Genomic DNA, 25,602 nt, shown 5'->3' on the forward strand with positions numbered 1-25,602 from the left:
ATGGCCAATAGCGACGATATCAACTGATAGCTGGAAGGACAGTAACGCCACCTACAGGATGAAGGACCAAATACTTCGGCGCACGCACGGAGGCTGCCGCCGCTGCTCTGCGCTGCCATCGGCCGCCCCAGCAACCTCTGTCGGAAGCCGCAAGGGGGGAGGCTGCCGCTGTTACTCTGTGCTGCCATCGGCCGCCCCAGCGACCTCTGTCTGAAGCCGCAAGCAAAACTGCGCGTCCACGTAGGCGCCTTGATTATCCTCCCGTTGTCAACAGAATATTTATGTTGCTGGCGAATCGTCGTCCGTCTTATGGCCAATAGCATTCCTCTCTGCTCGAAGCGACTTCAATATGGCCAGTGCAGGATCCCATGCTGAACTAAGCTGAAAGCCCGTGTCTCTGTTAACTCGTCGATGCGAGAATTTTTGTATGTTGATAATTCATAGAATGTCCTGTACTGAGACAATGCTCGGCCACTGCAGACTTTTCTGGTTGCTCCAGACGAGTGTAGCATCGGTGTTCAGTGCATCCCTCTTCTACAGTGCAGCAAGTTTGTCCAATGTACGACATGCCACAGCTACAAGGAATCTCGTAAACACCGGGTCTTCTTAGGCCAAGGATGTCCTTAGATGAGCCCAAGAGAGCTCCGAGTTTTGCCGGCGGACGAAAAACACATTTAAATTTATGCCTCTTCAATAGTCTTCCTATTTTTGAAGAGACACCGCCGATGTAAGGCAAGATGACCATTCCCCTTTGTTCTTCGCCTTCTTCCACTTCCTCACGTTGGGTAACCCGCTTTGGTTGTAAAGCACGGTGAATCTCCCGTTTGGAGTATCCATTTTGTTGGAAAATGGTACGCAGATGGAGTAGCTCATTGGATAAGCTGTCTGAGTCTGATATGGCTCGTGCTCTGTGGACCAACGTCCTCAGTACGCCACTTCGTTGCAAAGGATGGTGACAGCTGGTGGCCTGTAAGTATAAGTCCGTGTGCGTTGGTTTACGGTACACTGCGTGACCTAATGTGCCATCTACTTTTCTCCATACGAGTTCGTACTGGGACAGTGTTATTAAGGAAGCAGTGGAAATACGTAGCTCGACGAATCTTGTAAACAGAGACACGGGCTTTCAGCTTAGTTCAGCATGGGATCCTGCACTGGCCATATCGAAGTCGCTTCGAGCAGAGAGGAATACTATTGGCCATAAGACGGACAACGATTCGCCAGCAACATAAATATTCTGTTGACAACGGGAGGATAATCAAGGCGCCTACGTGGACGCGCAGTTTTGCTTGCGGCTTCCGACAGAGGTCGCTGGGGCAGCCGATGGCAGCACAGAGTAACAGCGGCAGCCTCCGCCCTTGCGGCTTCCGACAGAGGTCGCTGGGGCGGCCGATGGCAGCGCAGAGCAGTGGCGGCAGCCTCCGCGCGTGCGCCGAAGTATTTGGTCCTTCATCCTGTAGGTGGCGTTACTGTCCTTCCAGCTATTAGTTGATATCATCGCTACTGGCCATCGAATTTGGCGCCTCCATGCATGCGCACTTCCTGCCTAAAACTGGCATAAATAGGGAGCCCTGGTCCTGCCTTAGCAGTGTGTTCGTCGCACCTGAAGATGTCGGCCAGTTGCGCTGACGAAATATTGTGGAGTTCTCACTATGACATCCGACGTCTCGCCCGAGAACCATACATACAGTATATTACTTTGCCTATTATGTGTACTGTAAGAGCCACAGCAGATGCACTTTCATTTTCATATAGTGCTTGCTGTAAATAGTTTTATCTTTCACTTCAATTTTGTTCCATAAAATGTTTTCATAATGTCTCTTTTTCCTTAACTTACCTTTTGCCTCTTTCGTAACATCAAATTTTTCCATATTAATAATTGCAACTGTCTGAAAAATGCCATTCTGCATCTATAACAGAAAGGAACAGTCACTTAAGTTCATGAAAAATAAGAAACTGTACATAAAGTTACAATGAAAAATAATGTTTGAAGCCACAAGACAAATAAAATGGTTGTGCAAATCAACTATATTGACACAAAACTACCAATAGTTTAAATTAAAACCACTGGGAGTAAATAAGAGATACAGGAAGGAGAATTATTCAGTAGCTAATCAAGATTTAAGGTGTTCGATAAATGTAGATTTGGATGCAAAACGAGGTAGATTTGAAAATATATGCAACACAAATCATATAACACTACGATTAGGTAAGTTACAACAGTAAACATTATAAAACTACACTCATGCTCATAAATGAAGGATAACTGCAGAATGTGGCACCACACAAGGTGGCACTACACAAAACTGGCACTAATAGCATGGGCACTTAGGGAACACACATGACACAGATCTGCAAATCCATGGTATTGGTGATAAGTTGAGAAAACCGTCCCAAAATACATGTGCTACAAAACACCAGTTTCTTGTGCATGTACCCCGACATCAATATGGGATATGATCACCATGCACACGTACACAGGCCACACAATGGGTTGGTATACTCTGGATCTGGTGGTCGAACAGCTGTTGGGGTATAGCCTCCCATTCTTGCACCAGCGTCTGTTGGAGCTCCTGAAGTGTCATAGGGGTTTGAAGACGTGCAACAATAAGTGCATCCCAGTCGTGCTCAATGGGGTTCAGGTCTGGAGAACAGGCAGGCCACTCCATACGCCTGATATCTTCTGTTTCAAGGTACTCCTCTACGATGGCAGCTCGGTGGGGCGTTATCATCCATCAGGAGGAAGGTGGGACCCACTGCACCCCTGAAAATGCGAACATACTGGTGCAAAATGACGTCCCGAGACACGTGACCTGTTACAGTTCCTCTGTCAAAGACATCCAGGGCTGTACATGCATCAATCATAATCCCACCCCACACCATCAAACCACGACCTCCTTACAGGTCCCTTTCAAGGACATTAAGGGGTTGGTATCTGGTTCCTGGTTCACACCAGATGAAAACCTGGCGAGAATCACTGTTCACACTATACCTGGACTCGTCCGTAAACATAACCTGGGACCACTGTTGCAATGACCATGTACTGTGTTCTTGACACCATGCTTTACAGGCTCTCCTGTGACCAGGGGTCAGTGGACTGCACCTTGCAGGTCTCTGGGCAAATAAACCATGTCTGTTCAGTCATCTGTAGACTGTGTGTCTGGAGACAACTGTTCCAGTGGCTGTGGTAAGGTCCCAAGAAAGGCTACCTGCAGTACTCCGTGGCTGTCTGCGGGCACTGATGGTGATATATTGGTCTTCTTGTGGTTGTGTACACTGTGGACGTCTTGTACTGTATTGCCTGGACACATTTACTGTCTGCTGGAATCATTGCCATAATCTTAAGATCACACTTTATGGCACACGGACAGCCTATGATATGACCTGCTGTGTTTGACCAACCTCCAGTCGCCCTAGTATTCTACCCCTTATGATGTCATCAACATGTGTTCTTTGAACCATTTTCAACACACAGTCACCGTTAGTATGTCTGAAAACCTCTGCACACTTACTCGCTGCACCGTACTCTGACATGCACCAACACACCTCTGCATATGTGGACTGCTGCCAGTGCCACCGTGCGACGACCGCAAGTCAAATGCACCGCACGGTCATACCCTGAGGTGATTTAAACCCATAAACTGCCCAACAGAGCGTCGTTTCATCGTGTATCAGCATTATCCTTAATTTATGAGCACGAGTGTACATATGTGCAAGCATTTATTCAAGTGAACAAATCTTGGGATCGCACACACAGAACTTCCAGCACAGCATAAATGTAAAATTAGTTTGCTAAGATGACTAGATGATAACAGTAGACCACAAAGGGAACAAAACAGCCCAATATAGCACTATCTTATAACCAAATTCTACCCTTCTGCATGGAATGCCCTCTGCACGTTGGCCACTCTGTCTCAGTATGCAAAGTGCACTCCACACAAAAGGATGGAATCTGATGATAGTGTACAAAGATTAACTATAGCAATGCATTTTACAATTGTTTGTGTATCATGTTTCACTACTGAGTCTGTACTGTACTATATTTTACTACTAATGGCAGTAATGTTAGATGGTTTTTATTTTATTTGATATTTTAAACATTTTGTGGCTGTGAGCTTAGAAACCGTGATGCCATTATATAAAATGTAATAGTCAGCCAACCAGTCACACACAACTCACTCACTCACTATTTTTTTATTGTGTGCAACTAGTTGGATGACTATTACATTTTATATAATTATTTTATTTGATGCCACAGCAATAACACTGCTATGCAGGCTGCAGTAAATAATCCTAAGATGCCTGAAGGTGATGAGAGGATCAAAACTAGTAGTTAATAAAGATTTCTTTCATCAGCAGCTCTTGGCACTTCTGAAATATGACTTGCTTCACAGCCTTCACAAAATGTATTTTAATTTGTTTTGATCATTGTTGTCAATTATGCATTACTATACACCTTTGACAAAATACCTTGTCTCCTTCAGTTAGTTATGAACTGTTAAAAGAAATCTTCCTACTCCTTTTTTTACATATCTCTTCCTCTCAGCTTATATGAGAGAAATATATTTATTGTCACACCTTTCCAGCTTTCAATGAGTTTACCTTTCTTTCCTCTTTCTGTCTCCAAATGGGGCAGACATTGCTATAATTTTGGTCTATACAGTTCCCAGCCCCTTAGTCTCTATTCACTTTCTTCTCCAACTCTGTCTCTGTAATACTGTTAACTGTTGCCTTGACTTCAGTCACTTTTCATTTCTCTTTTCTTCCATTTCTTAATCTTTTTCCATGTACTTTTACTTTCCTTCTCATTGGTTTTTCTACCAGTGTCACTCCAAGCACCAGTAAACATTCCCCATCTTTCTGGGCCTCTTAGTAATAACATCTTGTTAGTGCCCCTGTCATTTTCTCTTAGCTCTCCCTTTCATTCCTTCTAACATTTGACACAATTTCCCCTTTAAGGTACCCAACTGTGATGAAAAAAGTTGCACTTTGAAAAATGTGCAACACACAGAAAAAATTGGTAGACCTATGTTAAGTCCTTCATCATCTACTGTATGCTGATGTGAGAACAAGATACACAAGTTACTCCAGTAAACAATATCAGTAAGAGTGACTACTAGATGATGGATTCCAATACTTTGCATTAGTGCTGGTCACAGACTTGCTTGCTTGCTTGCTTGGACAGAAAGCACTCGAAATTCAAATAGATGGCTCGAGCTGACTGCTTTCTGTTTTCGTCAAAAATTTTTGATACATTCAGATACAAAACTCTGAAGATATTACTATATTTGTGTGTACTTCAGAGAAATTAGAAATGTAGAGAAGAATAAAATTGTTAAGAATCTGTTGCTGTATTTTGAATGCAGGGGAATAAAATGTTTAAGTTCATAATAGTGAATTAAGCAAAAACTGATCTTATGTTTAATAAGATACAAATAGATTTTGTCAGAATGGTATTAAAAGATATGAAGTCACCAACTGAATTTAAAGTAATATGAATATTGTGATTTAATTTTTAATGACTCTTGTATTGGTTGGTTGGTTTAAAAGGGGAGAAAAGGGACGAAACTGCGAGGTCATCAGTCCCTTGTTCCCAGTAGAACAATTACCCAAGGGAAAGAAGAAAACAGAGAAGACGTACAGCACAATAACAGGTGAAAGGAAGAACCAGAAGAAATACAGAAGGACAACGCGCACTACAATGGACAGCAACACTGAGGCTGGTCCTTGCAACGGAGGAGGTAACCACGTATGGCCAATGCGGAGACGACAAAGGAAAACTGATTCCCTGCAAGAATCCCACAGAGAAGAGTTCCACACATTCACAGTCTCCTTAATGACATGCAGTTTGTTGTGCATACTGTTCCGCCACTCCGTCTCCCAAAGCCGAAAAACCTTGCGGCATAAGATAAAACGCAGGTCAGTTTCAGAGGCGCCCATCTTCAGGAGCAGTTTCCGCGTAGCCTGTTTGTCCAGCCTGTCAAAAAGTTCATTGCCAGGGATTCTGATGTGTCCTGGGGTCCACACAAACACCACTGAACAAATGGAACATTCCACGGCAGAGATGGACTCTTGGATTTTAGCTACCAAAGGATCGCAAGAGTAGCACTGGTCGATAGCTTGTAAGCTCCTCAGGCAGTCAGAACAGAGAAGAAATGACTCACCAGAACAGGAACAGATGTACTGAAGTGCACGAGATATGGCCACTAGCTCTGCAGTGAATACATTGCAGCCAGCGCGCAAGGAATGCAGTTCAATATGGTCTCTGTGGGAGTAGACAAAGCCGACATTACCATCAGCCATCGGCGTAAACTACTTCAGAGCCCCAGAACACATCAAGAACCGCGAGGAAGTGACAGTGGAGAGCGGCAGGGTAAACGGAGTCCTTAGCGCCATGCAAAATGCCCAAACGAAGCTTTGGCAGAGGTGTACACCATGAAGGTGTACATGAATGGACCTCAAGTAGAAGTGGTAAAGGGAAGGACACCAGTTTGGAGAGAAGGGATCACATGCAAACCACAATCATGAGCCCTGAATTGGGCTGCCGATGCGGGTGATGAACTGAAGCAGGTGGGAAAAGGAGACAGTAAATCGGATGCTCAGGAGAACTACAAATGTGTGCAACATAACTGGCAAGTAGTTGTGCACATCGGAGCCACAATGGAGTTGACTCCGGCCTCCAACAGGACGCTGGTCACCGGACTCTTCCTAAAAGTTCCTATTGCTAGGCAAACGCCACAGTGGTGTACTGGGTCGAGTAAACGCAACGCTGAGGGTGCCGCCAAACCATAAACCACACTCCCATAGTCAAGGTGGGATTGAATAAAGACTCTGTAGAGCTGCAGCAGCGTACAACAATTTGCACCCCAATTGGTGTTGCTCAGGCAGCAGATGGCATTGAGGGCCCCCAGCACTTCTGCTTAAGCTGACGAAGCTGAGGAAGGCAAATCAATAGGGCATCGAAAACCAGTCCTAAGAATCGATACGTCTCCGCTACAGTGGGGGGATCATCATTAAGGTAAAGTTCTGGTTCCGGATGAACGGTATGATGCCGATAGAAGTGCTTAACACATGACTTTGCGGCCAAAAACTGGAAACCGTGGGCTAGAGCCCATGACTGATAACTCCCTGTAGGCGCAGCTCAACAACACCAGCACTGGTGGAGCAGTATGAATTGCTGAAGTCGTTTGCATACAGAAAGAGATATGGACGGCCCTACAGCTGCTGCTGCTAAACCCTTAATGGCCACTAAAAATAGAGACACATTCAATATGGAGCCCTGCAGGACCCCATTCTCCCAGATGTGGGGGAAAACTATGAGAGACACCAACCTGGACACGGAAAGTACGAAGTGTCAGGAAATTGTGGATAAAAATCAGGAGCAGGCCTCAGAGACCCCACTCGTACAATGTGGCAAGGATATTATGTCACCAGGTTGTGTTATAGGCTCTTCGTAAAAATAAAAAATAAAAATAAAAAAAATCACAGACTCGAGGGAAACTAGATTATCAGCGGTAGAGTGACCCTGGCGGAAGCCACCTTGATATGGAGCCAGTAGGCCACATGACTCCAGGACCCAACCCACCCGCCAACACACCATACATTCCTGCAGCTTACAAAAAACGTTGGTGAGGCTAATGGGCCAATAGCTATCCACATCAAGCCGGTTTTTAACGGGTTTAAGCACAGGAATGATGGTGCTCTCCTGTTGTTGCGATGTCAAGGCACCATCACACCAGATCTGGTTGAAGATCATGATGAGATGTCACTTTTAGTCAGATGAGAGATGTTTAATCATCTGACTGGATCCGATCTGGCCTGGGAGCTGTGTCGGGGCAACGTGCAAGAGCGCTGAGGAGCTACCACTCTGTAAATGGGGCATTATATGGTTCACTGTGACGTGTAGTGAACAAGAGGACTTCCCTTTCCATCCACCGTTTGAGGGTGTGAAAGGCTGGGGGTGGGGGTGGGGGGTGGTAGTTCTCCGACGCAGAGGCTCGAGCATAGTACTCAGCAAAGTGCTCGGCAATCAAGTTTGCTTTGGTAGACAACACAGCATTGATGTTGATGCCAGGGATACCTGTTGGGGTCTGGAACCGAAAAAGACATCTGATATTGGTCCAGACTTGGCAAGGTGACATATGGCACCCAATGGTCAACACGTCTCTCTCCCAACACTCCTGCTTCCCCCTTTTGAAAAGCTGGTGAATGCAGGCATGGAGCCGCTTAAAAGCTATGAGGTGCTCCAAGGAAGGGTGCCGCTTATGCCACTGTAGAGCTCACCAATGCTCTTTAATTGCCTCAGCGAATTCTGGCAACCACCAAGGGACCGCTTTTCGCTGGGACCATCCTAAAGGGCAAGGGATCACGTTTTCTGCAGCAGTAACAATTGTTGTAGTCACCTGCTCAACCATCACATCAATGTTAGTGTGGGGGAGACTCAACGGTGACCAAAGAGGTGAAAGTTTCCCAGTCTGCCTTGTTTAAACCCCATATGGATGGGCATCTGTGGGCCTGACACTGGGGCAGAGACAGGAAGATGGAGAAGTGGTCACTACCACACAGGTCATTATGTGCTCTCCAGTGGATAGATGAGAGGAGTCCTGGGCTGCAAATTGATAAATCAATGGCCAATAACTACCATTAGCCACACTGAAATGTGTGGCTGCCCCAGTATTTAAGAAGCATAGGTCAAACTGAGACAGCGAAGTTTCAACATCTCTGCATTGGCCAGTAAGCACGGTGCCACCCCCCAAGGGGTTATGGGCAACAAAATCTCCCAAAAGTAGGAAAGGTTTAGGGAGTTGCCAATCAATGCAGTCAATATGTTCAGGGGTACCACACCATCTGGAGGGAGATTACATTGCAGAAAGTTGTTCCCAGCATCATCTGTATCCTGACAGCCACACCTTCAAGAGGAGTTTGAAGGGCCACAGGTTCACTACATACCGAGTTCAAGACAAACGCAAACTCCACCTAACACTATTACATTCGCTACAGTTCTTGTAATATCCCCTGTAGCTGCAAAGAGCAGGAGTCCGCATTGACGGGAAACAGGTTTCCTGGAGGGCAATGCAGAAAGTAAGCGTAAAGCTTAACAGTTGCTGTAGCTCAGCCAGGCAGTGGAAAAAACTGCCACAATTCCACTGGAGGATGACGTCATCGAGAGACTGAGAAAGCATGGAACATTCAATGAGGCAGTTTACACCTCAGGGTCACATGCTGCCACCAACTTATTGCCTGAGCAGTCTATATCCATTGGGTCTGAGGGTCTGGTGAGATCTAGATCCTCAGAGGCTGCTAGAATCTCCACCTTATCCCCACACGCAAGCTTGTAGGTAGCGGTGGTGTGGGTGCCACCACAATTTCCTTGGTCTTAGGGGTCTTCGTTTTGGACTATTCTCGCTAATCCTTGGGTTTCTTTGGCTGGGAGGGAAGGGCTTCACTGATTCAGTCTCCGGGACTGAGGGTTTTGAAGCCCTACAACCAGCTGCTTTTGGGCACTTCAGCCACTGGTGGGCGTCATCTTTCCCATTAGCAGAAGCCTAGCAAGGGAGTAACCCAAGGGACTCCCTAGCGAGATGAGCCAAAGAATACTTATGCTTCTCTGGCTGAAAAGTGGGGACTGGTGTTCCCAATTGGTGGAGAGGGGGGGGGGGGGGGGGCAGTGCTCCCAAGGTAGGTCGTGCGGGACCAAAAGGGAGCCCCCCCCACCATCAAGGGGGCAGGTGTAGTCTCACGGCTCCGAGAGCCGACTGGAACTTGTGGAACCGATGAGGCTACAACTGTTCTTATAGTGGCGGCATAAGATAAGGTCATAGCCACAGGATGTAGGTGCTCAAATTTCCTGTTGGCCCCAGTGTAGGTCAGTCGGTCCACCGTCTTGTATTCCATGCTTCTCATTTCTTGCTGTAAAATCCTGCAGTTTGGTGAGCAAGGGGAATGATGCTCTATGCAGTTGACATAGATGGGAGGCGAGGCACATGGAGTATTGGGATGGGATGGACGTCCACGATCTCAACATGTGATGCTGGAAGTGCATCGGGAAGACATGTGGCTGAACTCCCAGCACTTAAAGCACCACATTGGGGGAAGGCTGTATGGGTTAACATCACAGCTGCAGACCATCACCTTGACCTTCTCGAGTAATGTGACACCCTTGAAGGCCAAGATGAAGACACCGGTGGCTACCTGATTATGCCTCAGACACTGATGGACACATCAGATGAAATGAACTCCTCGTCGCCCTAAGTTGGTGCACAGCTCGTTGTCAGACTGAAAAAGTAGGTCCCTGTGGAATATAATCCCCGGACCATATTTAAGCTCGTATGAGGCGAGGTGGAAACGGAAATATTCCCCAGATTATCACAAGCGAATAATGCCCATGACTGGGCAGAGGATGCCATTTTTATCAAAACTGACCCTGACCGCATTTTGGACAATCCCTCCACTCCTCAAACTTGTCCTCTAAATACTCTACAAAGAACTGTGGCTTCACTGAGACAAAGGAGTCCCCATCAAGAGGAAAATTTTGAAAAACGCAGGTCAAACTTTATAGGGGACCATCACGTAAAGGCTGAAATGTGAGAGACTCCTTTTAGTTGCCTCTTACAACAAGCAGGAATACCTCGGATCTATTACAACCCACAGGGCCCGCAGGAGGGACTCGTGTATAACAACTCCCACAAACAAACATAATTTATTTTTGCTTTACTTATTTTTAAAACTTCTGTTGCATAACTGATGTTTAGTGTCCACAACAAAAAGTAAAGGTGTCATCTTCAAGGTTGGTTTCAACCCTACAGTGTTTTACTGGGCATGCCTCTTCCACCCTTAGAATTAAGTGACTCTGTTCAACATGGAATACATGCCACAGTGCATATTATATTGTATGATTACAAATGTAATAGTGTTCTCAGAGAAAATGTTGTCCATGTACCTCTGCATATAGTGTTATTCTATGTCATCAAATATGCATGATTTGTTTTTTTACTTTTATTTAATCATTTAGAAGACACTATTCCATAACTCGGCACCTGACAGACAGCTTTGCTTTGGTCAAATGACTCCCTGCTCTAATTGCTTGTTGCCTACAACAATCTTACTGGAGTTAACCAGGGGGAATGGACTACTGAAAAACTTTCTGTTGTTCACAGGCCAAGTGGTTCCACTGGCCAGCTCTAATTGGCACTGATCAATGAGCAATAAGTATGTCAATATGGAGAATGAAACAACAGCACAGATATGATGGTGTTTAGTAGACATGCCATTGTTAAGACATGAAAGTTACCTGTACAATAGCATGAACAAAAAATTAGGTTGTGTGTATGTAACATAAACAGTGAGTATGAAGTAATCAGTAAGAGGAATTAAACTAATGGCTTCTTTAGTGATTACTCATACATTCTTGAACATGAATACTATATCCCTGCCTGAAGGATCTCCAGATAACAGCATACATATTATTATAATCCTAAGTTTATTGATATTTGTGTATAATGTTGTATTTGATAAATGTTTTTTTACAATTTAATTGAATCTGTTGGCTCACAGAAATCCTAATCACTTATATATTCACAGAGTATATTTTTGGTTATGGAGGAAATCTGAATTCGAATCTGAATTTCACCTGGTCCTTCTCCAAAACCCAAGCCACCTTCCTGGATGTTGACCTTCATCTTGTTGAAGCTCACATCCACACCTCTGTCCATATCAAACCCACAAACAAACAACAGTACCTTCACTTTGATAGCTGCCATCCTTTCCACATCAAACGCTCCCTTCCCTACAGCCTAGGTATTCGTGGCAAACGTATCTGCTCCAGTGACGAATCCCTCAACAACTACACCAATAACCTGACCAGTGCTTTCCTCTCCCGCAACTATCCTGCAGACCTTGTCCACAAACAGATTTCCCGAGCAATACATTCCTCCCCGTCCAACAACAATGTTCCTACCCCCAGACCACACAGAAGCATCCCCCTTGTCACCCAATATTATCCTGGCCTCGAAAACATCAAACATCAACAAATTACTCCGCCAGGGATATGACTTTCTCAAGTCAACCCCTGAAATGAGATCATCCCTTGACAAAATTCTCCCCACACCACCCAGAGTTGCCTTTCGTCGCCCCCCTAACCTCCGTAACATCCTTGTTAAACCCTACAATATTCCCAGACTACCTTCTCTACCCAGCGGTTCCTACCCCTGTAACCGACCCCGCTGCAAAACCTGCCCCATGCATCCGCCCACAACCACCTACTCCAGCCCCGCTACTGGTAAAACATACACAATTCAAGGCAGGGCTACATGTGAAACTACACATGTCATTTATCAACTGACATGCCTGCACTGCACAGCCTTTTACATCGGCATGACAACAACCAAACTGGCTGAGCGAATGAACGGACACAGACGAACTGTCCGCCTAGGAGATGCCCAATACCCAGTAGCGGAGCATGCCCTCCAGCATAATTCTAGGGACCTAGGAACCTGCTACACCGTATGTGCCATTTGGCTTCTCCCACCCAACACCAGTCCCTCTGAACTGCGGAGATGGGAACTTGCACTCCAACACATCCTTTCATCCCGCCATCCCCCTGGACTGAACCTACGTTAAACAACCTCACTCCCATTCACTCTTCAGTCTTCTCCTCTTTCCCTTTCCTCTTTAGCCATTCACGCATCTTTTCATCCTACATAGTTGTGTTTATCTTTATACTTTACTTCTGTATGCATCCTCTTTGGTTTGAAGCTGGCACAGTACTTACAGTAGGATATCTTTGGCTTCCCTCTGACAACCATGCCTCCATCCTTGCTACCCTCCCTGTTTACCTTTCCCTGTTGCTTCATAACCTGGGTTGTGAGTAACTGAATCCACTTTCCCTTCTTCCCTTTTTTCCCCTCTCTCCTCCCTGATGAAGGAACAAAGTTCCGAAAGCTAGGAATGTAAATTTTCAGTTCTGTTTTATGTGTATCTATCGGCTGTACTGAGCTGAGGTAAGTACTGGCCAGCCCCTCTATCTGTTTGTTAGTATTTGTTTCACATCTTATATGAGATTTTCCATTAATCATTTAGATCAAATATATGTAACTCATTATTCATGTAGGTTTTACAAGTAGTATGTACACCTACATATAATCTTTATTATTATTTTTCTTTCCTGTCTCAGACGTTACGTCTGGTTAAAAATGGAAAGTGACGCGGACCTTGATCAAGTGCGACTTCCTTTTAACTGTACCGTATATGTTACATTGCATTTAGGAACTTTCGGGTAATTGAACATGTATCAATAATTACAGATTTCGGTAGTTGTATATATACGTTTGGATGTAGCTGTATTGCGTTTATGTACTGGTGGATATTGTGTGGTATGACTCCTGTAGTTGATAGTATAATTGGTATGATGTCAACTTTATCCTGATGCCACATGTCCTTGACTTCCTCAGCCAGTTGGATGTATTTTTCAATTTTTTCTCCTGTTTTCTTCTGTATATTTGTTGTATTGGGTATGGATATTTCAATTAGTTGTGTTAATTTCTTCTTTTTATTGGTGAGTATGATGTCAGGTTTTTTATGTGGTGGTGCTTTATCTGTTATAATGGTTCTGTTCCAGTATAATTTGTATTAATCATTCTCCAGTACATTTTGTGGTGCATACTTGTATGTGGGAACGTGTTGTTTTATTAGTTTATGTTGTATGGCATGTTGTTGATGTATTATTTTTGCTACGTTGTCATGTCTTCTGGGGTATTCTGTATTTGCTAGTATTGTACATCCGCTTGTGATGTGATCTACTGTTTCTATTTGTTGTTTGCAAAGTCTGCATTTATCTGTTGTGGTATTGGGATCTTTAATAATATGCTTGCTGTAATATCTGGTGTTTATTGTTTGATGCTGTATTGCAATCATGAATCCTTCCATCTCACTGTATATATTGCCTTTTCTTAGCCATGTGTTGGATGCGTTTTGATCGATATGTGGCTGTGTTAGATGATACGGGTGCTTGCCATGTAGTGTTTTCTTTTTCCATTTTTCTTTCTTCGTATCTGTTGATATTATGTGATCTAAAGGGTTGTAGAAGTGGTTATGAAATTGCAATGGTGTAGCCAACGTATTTATATGAATGATTGCTTTGTGTATTTTGCTAGTTTCTGCTCGTTCTATAAAGAATTTTCTTAAATTGTCTACCTGTCCATAACGTAGGTTTTTTATGTCGATAAATCCCCTTCCTCCTTCCTTTCTGCTTAATGTGAATCTTTCTGTTGCTGAATGTATGTGATGTATTCTATATTTGTGGCATTGTGATCGTGTAAGTGTATCGAGTGCTTCTACTTCTGTGTTACTCCATTTCACTACTCCGAATGAGTAGGTCAATATTGGTATAGCATAGGTATTTATAGCTCTTGTCCTGTTTCTTGCTGTCAATTCTGTTTTCAATATTTTTGTTAGTCTTTGTCTATATTTTTCTTTTAGTTCTTCTTTAATATTTGTATTATCTATTCCTATTTTTTGTCTGTATCCTAGATATTTATAGGCATCTGTTTTTTCCATCGCTTCTATGCAGTTGCTGTGGTTATCCAATATGTAATCTTGTTTAGTGTGTTTTCCCTTGACTATGCTATTTTTTTTACATTTGTCCATTCCAAAAGCCATATTTATATCATTGCTGAATACTTCTGTTATCTTTAGTAATTGGTTGAGTTGTTGCTACCAATAGTTTTAGATCATCCACGTATAGCAAATGTGTGATTTTGTGTTGGTATGTGCCAGTAATATTGTATCCATAATTTGTATTATTTAGCAAGTTGGATAGTGGGTTCAGAGCAAGGCAAAACCAGAAAGGACTTAATGAGTCTCCTTCGTATATTCCACGCTTAATCTGTATTGGCTGTGATGTGATATTATTTGAATTTGTCTGGATATTAAGTGTGGTTTTCCAATTTTTCATTACTATGTTTAGGAACTGTATCAATTTAGGATCTACTTTGTATATTTCCAATATATGTAGTAACCATGAGTGGGGTACACTATCAAAAGCTTTTCGGTAATCAATGTATGCGTAGTGTACGACCTTTGTTTAGCTTTAGCTTGATATGTCACCTCTGCATCTATTATCAGTTGCTCTTTACATCCTCGTGCTCCTTTGCAACAGCCTTTTTGTTCTTCATTTATAATTTTGTTCTGTGTTGTATGTGTCATTAATTTCTGTGTAATGACTGAAGTTAATATTTAGTATATTGGTGGTAGGCACGTTATCGGGCAATATTTTGCTGGGTTTGCTGTGTCTGCTTGATCTTTAGGTTTCAGATAAGTTATTCCATGTGTGAGTGTATCAGGGAATGTGTATGGGTCTGCAATGTAACTGTTAAATAATTTAGTTAGATGTGATAGTGTTCAGGTGAACTACTTTAGCCAGAAGTTTGCTATTTTATCTTTTCCAGGGGCTTTCCAATTGTGCGTAGAATTAATTGCTCCGGTAACTTCATGTTGCAAAATCATCACTTCAGGCATTTGTGGTATTATCTTGTATGTGTCTGTTTCTGCTTGTATCCTCCGTGCATGCCTGTTATGCTGTACCGGATTTGACCATATGTTGCTTCAGAAGTGTTCCATGTCTGTTATGTTTGGTGGGTTGTCTATTTTAATGTGTGTGTTATCTATTGTCTGCTAAAATTTCTTTTGGTTTGTGTTGAATGTTTGGTATTGTTTCCTTCTATTTTCACTTTTTTTTGTATCTTCTAAGTCATTTGGCCATTGCTTGTAATTTCTGCTTCTTTTCATCTAATTGCTCTATCATTTCTTGTTGTGAGATTTTACCTAACCTTTTTCGTTTTTTGTCTGATATTTAATTTCTTATAAATTGTGTTAGCTGTCTGATGTCTTTTCTCAGTTTTTCTATTCTGATCTGTGGCCTGTGTTGCCATGCTGGTTTTGTGGGTTTCTTCTGTGTGTTGGTTTGTTCTGATCTCTGCCTAGTGTGTATATTTAGTGTAGTGAGTGCTCCTATATAAACCAGTAGTTGTAACTCTTCCATAGTTGTATTTTCATTTATTTTCTTGTGTATGATTGTGTTGATAGTTGTTATTGTTGTTTCGACTTGTGGGTTATTTGGTGGTCTATGCAAGAATGGTCTAATGTCTGTATTTGTGTCTTTGTATTCTATATATGTCAGCTGAAATTTTTTCTTCTATATCTAACATGTGTGTCACTTCGTGTTCTATTTGTGCTTGTTCTGGTGGCTGCCTTAAGATTTCATTTTCCTCTGATTGTTTAATTGATGTGTGGTGTTCGTTGTTTGTTTGCTCTGGGGTGTTTGAGTCCATTACTGTATTTTCTTCTTCTTCTGATTGCACATTATTTTGTTCCAGTATTTGTTGTACTTGTTGTTTGATGTTTTCTAATTCTGACTGGGGTATCCTGTTATTTTTTATTATTACACGAATCTGATCAGCTAGTCATCGTTCTGTTAAAAATTTTAATTCTGGGTATCTGGTAACAAATTTTGTGTATACTTGTGATCTGTATCCAGTTGTGTTGGTTCCTAAGTTTGTTGCTTGGTAATAACAGAACATGAGGTGTCGGTTAACTTCAATTGCCCATCTCATCCTCTGTCTTTGTTTTCCTTCTAGAGTGGTTGCAGGAAGCATATCCTGCAAAACACCTCTATTTGGATTTAAATCATTTTCCGTGTGGCTAGTAGTGTCGTTACCATTGTGAACGGGCATAGGGTTCAAGTGTCGTCCCCGACCATGACAGCACTTGTTCTGTATAAATTATGTTTTCTCCTCGTAACGCATGTTTTCATGTTCATATATACTGACGAGGCAGAACATTATGACCATTGCCCACCACGAAACTAAATGCCATCTGTTGGGGCTTCAGGTGCCCAACACAGTAAGAAAAGTATATGAGTGGCCCATAGGTGACTAGAGAATCATTCTAGCAGTGATACAACCTGCAAGTAGGAAAATTCACTAACATACGTCTCTTTGACAAAGCAGCAGATTGTAACAGCCTGAAACCTGCGAATGAGAATCTCAAACAGATGAAGCAAGTGAACAGGAAAGTGCTGATGTATGTAATTTTACTTTGTGTGAACCATGTGTGTTGCCTGCAAGTTTCTTATAATACTGTTTCGAGTACCTACTTTCTGTTTCATGAACACATAGTGTTAGTATGTAGTTTAAATTACAATATCTGTTACCTTTTTTTTATATTATAGGCAAAAGGTGTGTATTAGCATTCTGTATAGACTAGGTTTCTATGTATTTTTCTTATAGCATTAATAAAAAAATCAAAATTTGTTTTGTAAGAAGTTCCTCTAATTTTTCAAAATTCTTCAGCTGCACAGATAGTTTATGCTCATCTGACATATAGAACTTTTGTCAGTGGGAGCTGGAGTTTGTCACTACGATAAATGTTGAGTAAGGTAGGTAACAATATATTTACTCACAGCAGAGCATTGTTATGAAGATTCTACTTCTGCCTCGTAAATTCACAAAAAATATTCAATTCTGAAGGAGAGAGCCTTTTAAACTTGCAAATTTGAAGTCCAAGATTACGTAACACAGTTTCTGATGCATGATGTTATGCTGCACTCCATCATGTGTTGCAAGTTGAAAAATACTGGCTGCATTACCAAATGCCTGTCAAAGTTATCTTCAGTATGGGGGAGCAGCTTGGTAAAATGTGCCATGGAGTTTCTACTCTTTCTGAAACCTGCCTGATGTGAGAGGACCTTGAGATCAACTATTGGATTCAAGTAGTTCAGCAGTATTCTTTCAAATATCTTATTCAAGCAGCACAAAGAAGAGAAGAGAAAATTATTTTTTTAAAAAAAGGTGGGTCATTTTGCACTAACTATTGCAATTACTTTGGTTGTCCTCCAGATGTTTCGCATTTGTTTTGAGATTAGACAGTTACTACAGAAAAGTAGCCAATGTTGGGTTAAAGGTTTGTTCTGTTACACTGTTGAGAAAAGGAGCTATTATCACTTCAGTCACTGCAGGATCCGAGCATAAATGTTGCACATTGAGGACTGATTTTATCTTTTTTTGTCATTAGTTTTTTCTTGTCAACTTCGCCATCTATCAAAAGTTGAAACACTATTACTATCTGCAGTGACAGCACAAGTGCTTACCATAGTACGGCCATTGCCAAAATAGGTAATTGAAGGGCCTTCATTCCTGCTGACTACTTTTACAGAAAAACATATTTGCACAAATCACAATCCAGAAATTTTTTTTTTTTTTTTTTTTTTTTTTTTTTTTTTTTTTTTTGCTATTTTGAATGATAATTTAACATCCAATTCCACTGTTACCTCACTGCATGGGTCAATTTCACCTACAGGCAAATATTCCTGCAATACAGTAATTGCTTCTTCATTCATACCAGGAATATATGTTGGTTAACCTTTATGTGTTCTACTTATGTTCATTAATGCAGAGTCTGGGTTTCCAACATGTGTTGATGCCAAATTTTGAACATACCTGTAGTTTGGAGGGAGGCAGAGCGGGAGGGATGGATGGGGAGGAGGGAGAGGGAGGGAGGGAGGGAGGGAGGGAGCAATATTAGAGTTTATTGTCCTATTGAGAAAGAACTCATTAGAGACGGAGCATAAGCTAATATTGAAGAAGGATGGAGGAGAAAATAGGCTGTGCCCTTTTATAAAGGAAGCATCTTAGCAATGTCCTAAATTACTTGGGGGAAACCTAAATATGATGGCAACTTGAACCCCACTCCTCCTGAGTGCAGAGTCCATTGCCTTAAATGACAGAACCACCATACTCAGCTGTTACTTGCAAAAACAAAGTGTAATCATATGACATGCTTAGTTTCTCCATACTACATATTGTGGAATCAGATATGATACCTTTACCCATGTTGCAGGAAAGTCATATAGTCCTTGGGCATATGCTACAACCCGTTTTAAATGACAACAATTCTGTGTCTAAAGTCAAACTGTCACTGGAAAAGAGACCCACATAGAAATTAGCTCATGTAATGTGGTATTTATTAGACAACCATGAAATAATAAGTGTTAAACAATATGGATGTTTAAAACACAAATAATATTTCAGAAACAACACAATTTCGTGTTCCTAAACTTTGAAGAGCACCCTCTGAAACTTTTTGACATAACTGTAGAGTTGTTTTACATCACCACTAATTTCAATATTAAACAGGTCAATCAACTTCATCTTTATTGGCTCAAACAACAAGAAAGATTCTGTAATAATTTCCACTTGTTCTGTTAATGACCAGCTACATATATCTACTCTCTCCTAACCACTCTAAAAACATCATTTCAATTTCCATTAGGTCGTTCACTTGTTTTACATGGGTCTAGGCAGAAAATGGTTTAATCAAATTATAAATACATCTGGGATCATCTTTTATACAACGTCCCTCCATTTCATCTTCAACTAAACCATAAGAGCTGTAAGTTATGAATGGATCATTTAGAACACGTCTTCTAGTTTGCTACGAGAGCTCTCGTTTCTTCAATGTTACATTACAGTGTTTCTTAAAGTTTTACACCCAATCTCATTACTGGTAAATGCAGGCCGTCGAATTTTTATAGTGTCTTTCACATCTTTTGTTAGTACAAAACCCCATTTGGCCACACAATTCAGTGACTGTTGTTATATCCACTTCTTCATCTCGAATAACTGGCTTCCTTCCAACTGTTCCATCTCCTTACACTTACAGATAAGGAAATAAGTCTGTCCTTTGATCATATTTCCTGGTAACATTTCTGATACGTTGGGACTTCCAATCACATTTGTATTCACTCATAATAGTTGATCCTCTGTGTCTGAATACCTTTCTTTTTTTTACAGTTGACACTTTCTCCTTGAAATAAATAAAATTTATTTTGTATGCTGTCTGAAAACTACCCCAAAGCACATGAAAACTTTTTTATGTTGTTGCAATTCCGTTCTGGCTCTGAGCACTAGGGGACTTAACATCTGAGGTCATCAGTCCCCTAGCACTTAGAACTACTTAAACCTACCTAACCTAAGGACATCACACACATTCATGCCCGAGGCAGGATACAAACCTGCAACTGCAGTGGTCGCTCGGCTCCAGACTGAAGCGCTTAGAACCGCTCGGCCACTCCAGCCGGCACAATTCCGTTCTCTGCCACTCTAATGGTGTCGAAATTTTATTTCTTGCTTAAAGAACAATGTCAGCTGGTAAATCTGCAGAAAATTTAAGCTATTGTTGATGCACAGGCACAACAGGAAATTAAATTAGAAGTTGATGAAACAAAATAATATACATCATTATTAGAGACTTTTCTAAACCAATGTTCCTGTAAACATGATAGAAAAATAGTTTGATTCAAAATACATACAACTATATGAAAAGAAAAGTTAGTTGACAAAAATTCATATTCCTGAGGTTGCCTATTAATTACTTCCGATTTTTCTGCCCCAAATTTACCTCAGGCTAACACAATATCAAATATGGATTCAATAAGGTAGGTAGAACAATGCACTCATACTAACTCACTCACTCTCTCTTTTTTTAAATCGCATTAACATTTTGTTTGAAATCAGTATTACTTTCCTTAAGTAGATGTCTTTACGGCAAATCGTGTAACACCCTCAAAAATATGAGAGATGGCCTAATAATGAAAAATAGATTTATTCATTGACGACAATTACGCAAATCTACAGCCAAGCCAATTACTCGACAAAATGTTACCAGTGCAAATTAATGGTTCATTTGCTAAATAAATGTAAAAATTACAACTACATAAATCTCAGTAACTCAAAAAACTTGACAGTCAACTATTGTTGTTGTTGTTGTTGTTGTGGTCTTCAGTCCTGAGACTGGTTTGATGCAGCTCTCCATGCTACTCTATCCTGAGCAAGCTTTTTCATCTCCCAGTACCTACTGCAACCTACATCCTTCTGATTCTGCTTAGTGTATTCATCTCTTGGTCTCCCTCTATGATTTTTACCCTCCACACTGCCCCCCAATACTAAATTGGTGACCCCTTGATGCCTCAGAACATGTCCTACCAACCGATCCCTTCTTCTGGTCAAGTTGTGCCACAAACTTCTCTTCTCCCCAATCCTATTCAATACCTCCTCATTAGTTATGTGATCTACCCATCTAATCTTCAGCATTCTTCTGTAGCACCACATTTCGAAAGCTTCTATTTTCTTCTTGTCCAAACTATTTATCGTCCACGTTTCACTTCCATACATGGCTACACTCCATACAAATACTTTCAGAAATGACTTCCTGACACTTACATCTATACTCGATCTTGGCAAATTTCTCTTCTTCAGAAACGCTTTCCTTGCCATTGCCAGTCTACATTTTATATCCTCTCTACTTCGACCATCATCAGTTATTTTGCTCCCCAAACAGCAAAACTCCTTTACTACTTTAAGTGTCTCATTTCCTAATCTAATTCCCTCAGCATCACCCAACTTAATTAGACTACATTCCATTACCCTTGTTTTGCTTTTGTTGATGTTCATGTTGATGTTCTCCCTTCAAGACACCATCCATTCCGTTCAACTGCTCTTCCAAGTCCTTTGCTGTCTCTGAAAGGATTACAATGTCATCGGCGAACCTCAAAGTTTTTATTTCTTCTCCATGGATTTTAATACCTACTCCGAATTTTTCTTTTGTTTCCTTTACTGCTTGCTCAATATACAGATTGAATAACATCGGGGAGAGGCTACAACCCTGTCTTACTCCCTTCCCAACCACTGCTTCCCTTTCATGTCCCTCGACTCTTATAACTGCCATCTGGTTTCTGTACAAATTGTAAATAGCCTTTCACTCCCTGTATTTTACCCCTGCCACCTTTAGAATTTGAAAGAGAGTATTCCTGTCAACATTGTCAAAAGCTTTCTCTAAGTCTACAAATGCTAGAAACGTAGGTTTGCCTTTCCTTAATCTTTCTTCTAAGATAAGTCGTAAGCTCAGTATTGCCTCACGTGTTCCAGTGTTTCTACGGAATCCAAACTGACCTTCCCCGAGGTTGGCTTCTACTAGTTTTTCCATTCGTCTGTAAAGAATTCGTGTTAGTATTTTGCAGCTGTGACTTATTAAACTGATAGTTCGGTAATTTTCACATCAGTCAACACCTGCTTTCTTTGGGATTGGTATTATTATATTCTTCTTGAAGTCTGAGGGTATTTCGCCTGTTTCATACATCTTGCTCACCAGATGGTAGAGTTTTGTCAGGACTGGCTCTCCCAAGGCCGTCAGTAGTTTCAATGGAATGTTGTCTACTCCGGGGGTCTTGTTTCGACTCAGGCCTTTCAGTGCTCTGTCAAACTCTTCACGCAATATCATATCTCCCATTTCATCTTCATCTACATCCTCTTCCATTTCCATAATATTGTCCTCAAGTACATCGCCCTTGTATAGACCCTCTATATACTCCTTCCACCTTTCTGCTTTCCCTTCTTTGCTTAGAACTGGGTTGCCATCTGAGCTCTTGATATTCATACAAGTCTTTCTCTTATCTCCAAAGGTCTCTTTAATTTTCCTGTAGGCAGTATCTATCTTACCCCTAGTGAGATAGGCCTCTACATCCTTACATTTATCCTCTAGCCATCCCTGCTTAGCCATTTTGCACTTCCTGTCGATCTCATTTTTGAGACGGTTGTATTCCTTTTTGCCTGCTTCATTTACTCCATTTTTATATTTTCTCCTTTCATCAATTAAATTCAATATTTCTTCTGTTACCCAAGGATTCCTACTAGCCTTCGTCTTTTTACCTACTTGATCCTCTGCTGCCTTCGCTACTTCATCCCTCAAAGCTGCCCATTCTTCTTCTACTGTATTTCTTTCCCCCATTCCTGTCAATTGTTCCCTTATGCTCTCCCTGAAACTCTGGTTCTTTCAGTTTATCCAGGTCCCATCTCCTCAAATTCCCACCTTTTTGCAGTTTCTTCAGTTTTAATCTACTTGTCATAACCAATAGATTGTGGTCAGAGTCCACATCTGCCCCTGGAAATGTCTTACAATTTAAAACCTGGTTCCTAAATCTCTGTCTTACCATTATATAATCTATCTGATACCTTTTAGTATCTCCAGGGTTCTTCCATGTATACAACCTTCTTTCACGATTCTTAAACCAAGTGTTAGCTATGATTATGTTGTGCTCTGTGCAAAATTCTACCAGGCGGCTTCCTCTTTCATTTCTTAGCCCCAATCCATATTCACCTAGTACGTTTCCTTCTCTCCCTTTTCCTACACTCGAATTCCAGTCACCCATGACTATTAAATTTTCGTCTCCCTTCACAATCTGAATAATTTCTTTTATTTCATCATACATTTCTTCAATTTCTTCATCATCTGCAGAGCTAGTTGGCATATAAACTTGTACTACTGTAGTAGGTGTGGGCTTCGTGTCTATCTTGGCCACAATAATGCGTTCACTATGCTGTTTGTAGTAGCTTACCCGCATTCCTATTTTCCTATTCATTATTAAACCTACTCCTGCATTACCCCTATTTGATTTTGTGTTTATAACCCTGTAGTCACCTGACCAGAAGTCTTGTTCCTCCTGCCACCGAACTTCACTAATTCCCACTATATCTAACTTTAACCTATCCATTTCCCTTTTTAAATTTTCTAACCTACCTGCCCGATTAAGGAATCTGACATTCCACGCTCCGATCCGTAGAACGCTAGTTTTCTTTCTCCTGATAATGACATCCTCCTGAGTAGTCCCCGCCCGGAGATCCGAGTGGGGGACTATTTTACCTCCGGAATATTTTACCCAAGAGGACGCCATTATCATTTAATCATACAGTAAAGGCGCATGCCCTCGGGCAAAATTACGGCTGTAGTTTCCCCTTGCTTTCAGCCGTTCGCAGTACCAGCACAGCAAGGCCGTTTTGGTTATTGTTACAAGACCAGATCAGTCAATCGTCCAGACTGTTGCCCTTGCAACTACTGAAAAGGCTGCTGCCCCTCGACAGTCAACTAATGAACACACTAATACACGATTTATTGCTAGTATGTGATAATTTCTAGTAATAAACTTGTACGTAACCTAGCCGAAGGTCTTTGTTAGATTAGAAGGTGAAAATTTGGCAGGGAGTTGGTGAAGCCAATGAAAGCAAATACAAAACACAGTTTGTGGTAACAGACTGATCCCCAGCATAGTCCAAGGTGTATTTCTGATTTATTGAGCTATTCTCACCTAACTCCATCCCACTTTGTTCACACTTTAAATACATGTATATAATATTTATGTAATGTGTTGGACATGTTTGATATTTTTGTTCTGAATGGTCTAATGTTGGATAAATAAATTCCATATATGTCATTCTTTTCCTAACATACTGCAAGACAAATTCAGAAGTACAGAAGGACATTAGAGAGAACTCTTCAAGTATTTTGGTGCTTATATTGTAGGCCTGCATCATCTATAACAAAAAATGCCATGGGAAGTGACTAAATAGCTCTTATAAAATTGATGTACATTATAGAAGAATCAAATGAAGCATACTAAACTTTCTATAGGTCTACATTACTTTTTCTCACTGTGCTGAGACACACACAATGGCTACAGTATTTAAACTTTATTACTGCACATCCCTAAGGATTTTCGCAAAATTCTTTGCAAGGTGAATAAACAATTGCAGTACATAGGGAACTTTTCAGCAATTGCTGAATATTATTATACTCTGAATTTTCCTCTTGCAGAGTATATAGTAATCTTTACATAATTTCTGTATGGGCAATATTATCTGCTACATCCCTACCAACAAAATACTGTTAAGTTCCTAATTCTTCCACACACTACACAAGTCTCATGTTGAACACTGTCAGTACACAATGGTAGGACAACAAATCTTGACATATCTCAAACAGAACTAACCCAAAGAAATTTAAATCCTCTGAAAATCCACATATATAACCCGTACAGCAATAAATGAAATCAGTAGTAGTGATCTAGAAGGAAACACTATTTCCTCAACTGCTTATATGTGAAAAATAGCGAAAATAGTAATTGCAATGATGAAATGTCACATTTGTGTTTAATAATATTAGTAAATACTAGTTTATGATCTCCATGACAAAGAAAACCAAGTCCACAACAAGAGCAAAGTAAAATGTCACAATCAAGTAACCATCAACAAGGAAGAGTCAGTTCTTCAACTACTATCAATCAATACAGCAATAACTTAAAAGCTAAAACAGTTTGTATTGCTCAAGTGTCAGTTATTGTTTATATCTTTGGAAAGAACTATAACGAAAATAATTCACATCCATACAGAAGATAAATTTATTAAGTAATCTAAAACATTTGTTGAAGCACTGAATCACTTTTCACAATTTATAAGAGACTATATACCCCACACCAAATAACAGGAGTGATCAGTATATTATGAATGAGATTTTCAACTGAAGGTTTGTTTAGTACACATTATTTCAAGAATGCTAACCTATTCTAAAACTTAGATCATGCCATAACGGCACATGGGCTACTACAAGACAAAGTTAAGAAGTCACAGTGGTCATATAAGTGATTTTTCCCTTTTGACCTCACTGCAAAATATGAGTTATTAATACTTATTAAGGTTGACGAATACGGGGAGAACATCTAGTGAG

At 41.1% G+C, this 25,602-nt stretch overlaps 1 protein-coding gene across 4 annotated transcripts in view; it reads right to left on the reverse strand.

Moving 5' to 3' along the window:
• LOC126457215 (ATP-binding cassette sub-family A member 7-like) overlaps positions 1–25,602 on the reverse strand; it is a 594,847-nt gene that overhangs the window by 568,494 nt on the left and 751 nt on the right. For all 4 annotated transcript variants that reach the window (XR_007585450.1, XM_050093334.1, XM_050093335.1 and 1 more), the window contains exon 2: positions 1,835–1,907. Coding sequence is in view for 3 of the 4 variants with exons in the window: in XM_050093334.1 (XP_049949291.1) it covers positions 1,835–1,900 (66 nt within the window). In the remaining variant the exon portion in view is untranslated. The remainder of the gene's footprint in view (positions 1–1,834; positions 1,908–25,602) is intronic.

Source organism: Schistocerca serialis, chromosome 2 (assembly GCF_023864345.2).
Source record: "Schistocerca serialis cubense isolate TAMUIC-IGC-003099 chromosome 2, iqSchSeri2.2, whole genome shotgun sequence".
Taxonomy (NCBI): domain Eukaryota; kingdom Metazoa; phylum Arthropoda; class Insecta; order Orthoptera; family Acrididae; genus Schistocerca; species Schistocerca serialis.